The 8,917-nt window shown below is 59.0% G+C and overlaps 1 protein-coding gene across 1 annotated transcript in view; it reads right to left on the bottom strand.

Annotated features, from left to right (window-relative positions):
* Window positions 1-5,903, bottom strand: part of SLC43A2 (solute carrier family 43 member 2) — a 52,720-nt gene extending 46,817 nt beyond the window's left edge. The window contains exons 1-2 of the mRNA XM_017541673.2: window positions 5,776-5,903; window positions 4,833-5,027 (exon numbers count right to left, since the gene is read on the bottom strand). Coding sequence (XP_017397162.2) covers window positions 4,833-4,992 — 160 coding nt within the window. The 5' untranslated portion in view covers window positions 4,993-5,027; window positions 5,776-5,903. The remainder of the gene's footprint in view (window positions 1-4,832; window positions 5,028-5,775) is intronic.
* Window positions 5,904-8,917: the final 3,014 nt, after the last annotated feature.

Below are 8,917 nucleotides of genomic sequence, written 5' to 3'. Positions count from 1 at the left end.
CCTGTAATCCCAGCTACTTGGGAGGCTGAGGTAGGAAAATCACTTGAACCTGGGAGGCAGAGGTTACAGTAAGCCGAGATCATGCCACTGCACTCCAGTCTGGGTGACAAGAGTGAAACCGTCTCCCTGCTGGCCAAAAAAATAAAGAGGTCCTCGAACCAGCAGAGAAGTCTCCTGTCAATATCCACAGCTTCACTCAGCCCATGGGGACCAAGCGTGGCCCTGTGTCCCCAGTGCGGGTGGCAGCCCCTCTGCCCTCACAGGGACCCCTGCGCCAGGCTCTCTCCCAGCGATAAAGAGCATACAACTACGGCCTTCCTTCACGGCCATGGTCAGACCGTGAGTGCCTTCCTCGGGCAGGGGCTTGATGACTTCTGCTTTCTACAACATCCACACCCCAGCATGTGGCAAGCCGTCAGCAATTCACTTGAGCCTCTAACAGGGGAACTGGACCATCGCCCTCCTCCACCTCCCCGGCTTCCTCCGGCCTTGGGAATAAAATCCGGTTTCCCCAGAAGGCCTCTCAGGCCTCGCAGGCCCAACCCCTTCCCACATCTCTCCCTTCTCCAGGGTGGACCCTCCTCTCCTGACTCACCCCTCCTTAACCTCCAGGCTTCCACCTGAACACAGAGAAGCCCTCCCACCGGGGGAGCCAGATCCCTGCTGCTGTTCCAGCTCCCGGCACCCTGCTTTCTTGGGGCCCGACCACCACCTGGAATTACACAGGTGTGCGTGTGATGATGTGTTTGCTCTGCACCCCCAGCACGGCACCTTCGTCAATCTTTACTGAATATTTAGGTTACAAGAAAGAGGGGATTCAATATCCACACAGGCCAGCAGCAGTGGCTCACACCTGTAATCCCAGCATCTGGGAGCCCGAGGAGGGCAGATCGACTGAGCCAGGAGTTGAAGACCAGCCTGGGCAACATGGTGAAACCCCCTATCTCTACAAAACATTTAAAAATTAACAGGATATGGTGGCTTGCACCTGTAGTCCCAGCACTTTCAGAGGCTGAGGCCAGAGGATCACTTGAGCCCAGGAGCTGGAGACCAGCCTGACCAACATGGTGAAACCCCTATCTCTACAAAAAATTTGATCGGGCTCGGTGGCTCACGCCTGTAATCCCAGCACTTTGGGAGGCCAAGGCGGGTGGATCACCTGAGGTCAGGAGTTCAAGATCAGTCTGACCAATATGGTAAAACCCTGTCTCTACTAAAAAAGACAAAAATTAGCCGGGCGTGGTGGTGGGTGCCTGTAATCCCAGCTTCTCGGGAGACTGAGGCAGGAGAATTGCTTGAACCTGAGAAGCAGAGGTTGCAGTGAGCTGAGATCACGCCATTGCACTGAAGTCTGGGCAACAGAGTGAGACTCTGTCTCAAAAAAACAAAATTAAACCTAACTGGGCATAGGAGCTCATGCCCATAGGCCCAGCACTTTGGGCAGCTGAGGCGGGAGGACTGCTTGAGCCCAGGAGTTTGAGACCAGCCTGGGCAAGATGGTGAGACCCTGTCTCTGCAAAAAAAAAAAAAAAAAATTCAAAAATTGGCCCGAGGCCAGGCCTGGTGGCTCACACCTGTAATCCAAGCACTTTGGAGGCCAAGGCGGGCGGATCACACCTGAGGTTGGGAGTTCGAGACCAGCCTGACCAACACCGTGAAACCCCGTCTTAAAAGAAAAAAAAAAAAAGTATAAAAAAAAAAAAATCAGCTGGGTTGGTGGTGGTGCCCACTTGTAGTCCCATTACTCAGGAGCTGAGGGGGAGGATCGCTTGAGCCCAGGAGTCAAGGCCGCAGTGAGCTGTGACTGCACCACACATTCCAGCCTGGGCAACAGAATGAGACCCTGTCTCAAAAAGAAACCATCCACAGGTAGCCGCAGCCCCACAAGCCCACCCTGACCCCGCTGAAGTGGGCCACTGGACCACAGACGAAAGGAGGGAAGGGCTCGGGGGTGGCCGGTCACGGCGCCATCCCAGAGGCCAAAAGGACACAGCTCTGGGAAAGCCCCCGCTTCTGGGGCTGAGAACCCAGTAGGTCTCCCGCCCTCGCCAGGGGCCTAGGGAGGCGCCCAGCACCAGCACCTGGTGGATGTCGTGCAAAGCCCGTGGTCAATGGCCCGTGCCCAGGTCCGCAGACCCCACCTGTCACCTCTCCCAGTGGGCAAGGGAGAAGAAACGGAGGGCAGCAGAGAAATAAGCTGTCTCCTTCCTTCTGCCACTGCCCCACGTTGGAGCCAACACCGCGCCTGTGGCCAGATTCTGGCTGGAGTCCTGAGAAAGAGTTCTAAGAACCGTTCAACAGGTTCAGGCGAATTTTCTTCAGAGAACAAAAGGCTTCGTCTGAGAGCCACACAAAGCTGACCAATTTGCATCTCAATCAGCTGGGGACAGCCTGGGACTACTCAGCCTTTCACAAGCCTAATTCAATAAATTCGAAAAATGGCCTGAGTGCTTCTCTGCAATCCAGGCATCCGCCAAGTTTGAAAATGTCAGACCCAGGCAGAAACCTTCACCCTGACTTTGCCAGGCACTCCCAGACAGGCAACGTGTGGGGATTTCTGGCCTGAAAGAGAACTGGTGATGCCGACTCCAAGAATCAAGGAGCAGCGAGGCCACAGAGATAAGCTGTGTGGACTCAGCAGCCTTCCTGCCCGGGACGGGGGCTCAGCGGGTTTGCCAGATCGTCAGAAAAAAACAAAATCAGAGGCAGGAACAAACGCCCAGGATAAGAGGTTGATGTTCAACCCACAGTCCTGACCCTTCACCTTCACATCGGTTTAGAGGAGCAATCTGTCAAGTCTCCCCGGGCTTAACCACCGACTCAGCACCTCACTGGCACAACAGAGACCGTGGGGAAGAAGCTGAGGTTCCTTTCTTAGAGGAAGAGGCCGAGGTTGAGGCAGGAATGAAGGAATTTGGAATTCTGCCAAAACCATACAGTAAGTTAAATCAGTGGACAATCTATGAAAAAAAAAAAAACCATCTAGATATGACCTTCCCGACACCATGGCAGGTCCAAAGGAAAACAAAACTCTACCCACAACAGTCCTCTGGTCTGGATGAGACACCAAGAGCTTTCTTTGGGGATGATTTTTTTTTTCTGCCTTTTTTTTTTTGAGATGAAGTCTTGCTCTGTCACCCAGGCTGGAGTGCAGTGGTGTGATCTTAGCTCATTGCAACCTCTGCCTCCTGGGTTCAAGTGATTATCTTGCCTCAGCCTCCTGAGTAGCTGGGATTACAGGCACATGCCACCATGCCCAGCTAAATTTTTGTATTTTTAGTAGAGATAGGGTCTTCACCATATTGGTCAGGCTGGTCTTGAACTCCTGACCTTGTGATCCGCTTATCTCAGCCTCCCAAAGTGCTGGGATTACAGGTGTGAGCCACTGTACCCGGCCTGCTTTAAAAAAAAAAATGGCAAGCAGGAAGAGTCATGATCTATAAAGAAGAGAGGAGAGGACGAAGCAAACACTCCCACCTGTGCCCAGGAGAGAAATTAATCTCCTAATATCTCTTGGGCAAAGCAGAAAGCTTGCTCAGGGAACAAGGTCTGACCCTTCCCAACCCCTAAGATTTCTTGCTGATGTGGAGAAAGGTCTGCCAAGAACCCTTAGGCTGTTAGGAAATATTTTTGAGTGGCTAAAGGCTAAAGGTTAGTTACAAATGATACACTTTCTGTCCACTCCACGAGGCCTCTGCGTTCCCCACTTTCTCCTGCTCGAACCTCTCCAGCGAAGCCTCCCTCCCTAGAGACTGGGACACACGGGACTCCGGGCAGATCCGAGAGAGGAAACAGAGGCTTCCACAAAGGATGAGACCCAGCATGAGCTGGCGTGAAGCCTTCTCTTCCTGCAAAGAGCTCTAGAAGGAAAAGGCCTGCTGGTGGGGACTCAGGAAGTCAGTCCTGGGCTACCTGCACCTAACGGCCCTCTGGCCCTGGGGAGAGAGGTAATGTGAGTTCAGCTGTTATGCAGCTACCATTGGGATCAAGGAGAGCGCAGAAGGAAGCATTTCCTGTTACCTTCGCCTAAGGAGGAGGGTAGGAGGCCAGAGGCTGGGCTGCTGGAGCCCTCCTGTGGGGCTGGGCCTACTGCCCCTGTAGTAACCGGGGTCCTCCCACAGGACGTGAAGGTGTGAAGGTGCGCGTGTGTGCTGGGTGGTGCGGATGTCATGCACACAAGCGTGCCCGGCCTGCCTTCAGCAAGAAGAGAGCAGGCCGTACTATCTCCAACGTTCTCTTCCCCTCCATCCCCACGGGGCTGGGAAGCCACGGAGATGTCCTCACAGCCCGTGGGAGGGAACGTCCTTTGGAGAATCATAAGTCGGCAAAAATAGACGAGAGACTGTGTCCAGCAAGCACTTTGGGAGACTCCGCAACCACCTAAGAAACGTCTAGATTCTAGATGAGCCCTGCCTGGGGCGGAGGCAAGGCCACTTCCTCTCCTGCTGCACCCCAGCCCCTAATCCAGGAGTTCCTCTTTCTCACCATCCAAGAGCAACATGTTTACTACAAGGCAAGCCGCGTTCCAGGCGCAGGGAGGAGAGGAGGGGAGCCCAGCAACGCTCCTGGGGTGGAAGGAACACCCTGGACAGCAGCTGTGGCTCTGTGGCCTTGCCCAAGACCGAAGATGGCTCTGAGCCTCCATGTCTTTGCCCACGAAACGGGGCGATGATAAGTACCCGGCAGAGCCGGGTGAGGGTCCAGTGGGCCTTTAGATGCCCGAGAGGCGCTGGGCGATGAGTGAGGTGCTGCTCGTAGGTCTTCGCCCCCTCCCGCCCCCACCCAGAGCCCCGACTCCGGGAGCCCCCCGCAGCCCCAGGCGCCTGTCTCACCTGGCTCGGCACACAGGTAGGAGTAAAAGCCTTCCGACTTGAGCATGATGAGCAGTGAGCCCCAGCCCAGGAGGACTGCCGAGAAGAGGAGGTTTTCCAGCACGGCCGTGCAGGCCATCCACCAGCGGCGCCGATGGGCAGTGGCCAGGGTGGGCGCCATGGCGCGGCGCGGCTCGGGCTCCGGCTCTGCACCACCTGCGCACAGACCTCGGCGTCAGCGGCCGGCCCTGCCCAGCCTCTGCCGCCGCCCCGGCCGCTGCCGCAGGGCGCGGGGCTCGTCACCCCTCCGTGGCTGCGGTGGCCGGAGCGCGCAGCGAAAGAGGTCAGCGAGGCGAGCCCCAGCCCTGCCCGGCCCTGGGCCACCCGACGCGCGGCCAGCCCGCACCGCCGCCCTCCGCGCCGACCGAGCCGCCCCGGCCAGGCAGGGAGGTGTCTCACTCCGAGGTAAACCGAGGCATGGAGGCACGAAGGGACCCACGCATGCTCAGGGCCGTGGACCTGGCCCTGGCCCCCCGCAGGACTGACACGGCTTGAGGCCGGGCTGGACAGCGGCGCGGGGCGCGACCACCTGGGCCGGGGGATGCCCGAGGGCGGCCACTCCCAGGGGCCCTGACGGGCGCCCTCCCGCCCGCACCCGAGACCCTTCCCCGAAGCCGGTTTCGTCAACCACAAGATCAGCGCACCGAGCTCCAGAACGGCCCGCCCCGCCGCGCTGATTGGCCAGACGGCGCAGGAACTGCCGTGCCATTGGCCGCCGTCTAGGTCGCTAGGCGCTGCGGCCACGCGAACCCGGCGTGTAAGACCAGGAGCCGGTTCAAACCGGCGGCGCGAGACCCCCAGCCCGGGCGTTTCCCGGCGCCTCGCCCGTTTCCATGGCAGCGGACCGCCGGCCTCCATCTCCGGCCCTCCGCTTCTCATGGTCTCCCCGGAGGCGGCCCCTCACCGCTCCGTTCGGTTCCTCGGGTTCCGTCGTTTGCTCCCCGCGCCGCTTCGGTGCCGCAGCTGCCCGCGCGCCCTCGCCGGCCTCGCTCCCCGATCCCGCTCCCCGGCAGCTCCGCGCGTGTCGGGCCCGCCCGGCGCCTTTTCTGCCCTCTTTTATTCCAGCCCTTTTATTCCGACCCGAGATGAAAACACTGTCGCCCGCTGATTGGCTGAGCGGGGGCTGGAAACAGGCGTCGACCAATCAGGAGCCAGCCACCCGCCCGCCCCGCCGTGAGCAGAAGCCGGTTCCGGCCGGACTCGGAGACAAACAAGAGAGATGAGGAGCCGGGGGGGCCGCGGCGTTGCGGGCCGGGCCTGGGCTCTGCCGCCTTCACCCCGAATCCCAGCACGGCGGAGCCCCACGACATCGCCCCGGTGCCTCCCCAGCGCCCTGACTCTGCGAGGCTGCGGCTTCCGCTCCGCGTCCCGGCGCCCCGCGGACCCCCACGAGACCCTGAGGCCCCCGGCCGGGCTCTCCTGCGGCCGCCTCGGTCACCACGCCCAGATGCGCGGGCTCCGCGCGGCCGTTCAGCTCTCCGGTCCTCCCGCTGTTCCCCGCGCGGGGCTGCCGTCCCCGCGGCCTCGGGCTTCGGATCTTGGCTCCTCGCGCTCCCGCCTGGTGGTTCCCGTCCTGGCGCACTCGGGTTCTGGGATCCCGGACGCGGTCCAGGCGTGGCGCCTCCTGCCGGTTCACGACCCCTTCTCCTCCCGGGCGCCGTCTGCCCAGTCCCTGGAAATTGACCCTGGAAATGTGCGAGGGAATTTGGGGCTTGTCTGTCCCGTCCTAGGATTTGGGGTCTTCTGAGGACCCCCTTGTCTGTCCTACGGTTTGGGGTCTCCCGAGGACCCCCTTGTCTGTCCCGTCCTACGATTTGGGGCCTCCCGAGGACCCTCTTGTCTGTCCTGTTCTGTTTGGGATCTCCCGAGGCCCCCCATCAGACGGAGCCTTCTCCGCCCCTGTTCACGCACTGCTCAGTCCCCCGGGGACCCTCCTCCCGCACCCGTCATCTGGATGCTCCCTGCCCGCGTTGCCACTTGCTGCCCTGAGCCCCACTCCCCACCTTCACCCCGTTCCCGGTCCCTTTCAGGTGAGGCCCTCTCCGCGGGGCGATGCGTCAGGAACAAGTCCGCGCGGTGTCGAAGGGGCTCCGGGTCCCAGTCTGATAAGGCCGGGTACCAAAAGCTCAGCTGCCCGTCTTCGACCCCCGAATCGGAGGCACTACCCCGACCTGGAAAACCCTCTGACTGCCCCAGAATCGGCTTTGTCTCCCTGGCCCGCCCGGGGGGGCTGGCTTAGCACCCCAGACCTACCGCTTGGGGGCCAGGAGTTCCATACCCGCCTGGGCAGCATGGCGAGACCCCCCATCTCTACAAAAATATATATATAATAAAACAAAACCCCACCACCACCCCAGGGCTGTGGGAGCCCCAGACGTCTCCTGCTTCACCTGCCCCAGTCCGAGTGTGCCCCCTACCGCCTAGAACCCGCCCTGGCTACCTGGCAAGGGCAACCTCCCCCAGACAAGGATTGGTGCCTTCAGCCTGCCAGGGAAGGGGGTGGGGGTGGGGAGCGGCTCCAGCTGGTAACCTATCCGGTTCCCCAACCTGTGGAATCTTTCCCACCCACAAGGTTTCGACTGCCACCTGGCAAATCTCTTCCTTCACCCTCCCCTCCTCTTTGAGCAGCCTGAGGGCCCTCCAGGGCTCAGCCATCCCTCAAATATCCTGCAGAACTACCGTCCTCCCCATCTTCACTCAGATGACCATGCTACTATCTAATGAAGTTAGATGCCAAGAACCATCTTTTTTCTTCTTTTTTTGAGAAAGGATCTCAGGCACCTAGACGCTGGAGTGTGGTGGTGTGATCATAGCTCACTGCAGCCTCCACCTTCTGGGCTTAGGCGATCCTCCTGCCTCAGCCTTCCAAGTAGCTGGATAGCTGGAACCACAGGTGCGTGCTACCGCGCCTGGCTGATTTTTGTATTTTTTGTAGAGATAGGGTCCTGCCTTGTTGCCCAGGCTGATCTCAAAGTCCTGGGCTCAAGTGATCCTCCCACCTGGGCCTCCCAAAGTTCGGGGATTACAGGCATGACTCACAGTGCCCTGCTGAGAACCATCCTTTCTCTTTTTTTAAGACAGTCTTGCTCTGTGGTCCAGGCTGGAGTGCATTGGCACGATCTCGGCTCACTGCAACCTCCGCCTCCTGGGTTCAAGCGATTCTCCTGCCTCAGCCTCCCGAGTAGCTGGGACTACAGGCGCTCGCCACCATGCCCGGCTAATTTTTTGTGTTTTTAGTAGAGGTGGGGTTTCAGTGTGTTAGCCAGGATGGCCTTGATCTCCTGGCCTCATGAACTGCCGGCCTCGGCCTCCCAAGGTGCTGGAATTACAGGCGTGAGCCACCGCGCCCGGCCGGAACCATCCTGTCATCAGACATTTGTTAGGCAATTGCTGTGATTCTGCCTCTCCCTCACCGCATCCCCACCACACTGATACAGCTGGTCTTCTACAGATTTGCCTAATCGCTGCATCTGTGCCCTTAGGCCTGCAACTGCTGCTGCTGAGCCACCTTCAAATTTCAGCTCCTCAAATTCAGCCCCCATCACATCCCAGGGCACCAAGGGAATTGTAAATTCCAAAATCCTTCCGAAACTATGATTTGTAAATCAGGATAAAGTTCCAGTTCCTGGCTGGGCGTGGCAGGTCACCCCTGTAATCCCAGCACGTTGGGAGGTCAAGGCGGGCAGATCACTTGAGGTCAGGAGTTAGAGACCAGCCTCTGGCCAACATGGCGAAACCCTGTCTCTACTAAAAATAGAAAAAAGGGCTGGGTGCAGTGGCTGACGCCTGTAATCCCAGCACTTTGGGAGACCGAGGTGGGTGGATCACGAGGTCAAGAGATTGAGACCATCCTGCAACTTGGTGAAACCCCGTCTCTAGTAAAAATACAAAAATTAGCCGGGTGTGGTGGCACGCGTCTGTGGTCTCAGCTACTCGGGAGGCTGAGGCGGCAGAATCGCTTGAACCTAGGAGGCAGAGGTTGCAGTGAGCCGAGATTGCACCACTGCACTCTAGCCTGGCAACAGAGCAAGACTCTTTCTCAAAAA

This window comes from Cebus imitator, unplaced genomic scaffold (genome assembly GCF_001604975.1).
Source record: "Cebus imitator isolate Cc_AM_T3 unplaced genomic scaffold, Cebus_imitator-1.0 Scaffold136, whole genome shotgun sequence".
Classification (NCBI taxonomy): Eukaryota; Metazoa; Chordata; class Mammalia; order Primates; family Cebidae; genus Cebus; species Cebus imitator.
Note: the sequence above shows the minus strand (reverse complement) of the source record. Positions and strands in the feature narration are given on the sequence as shown.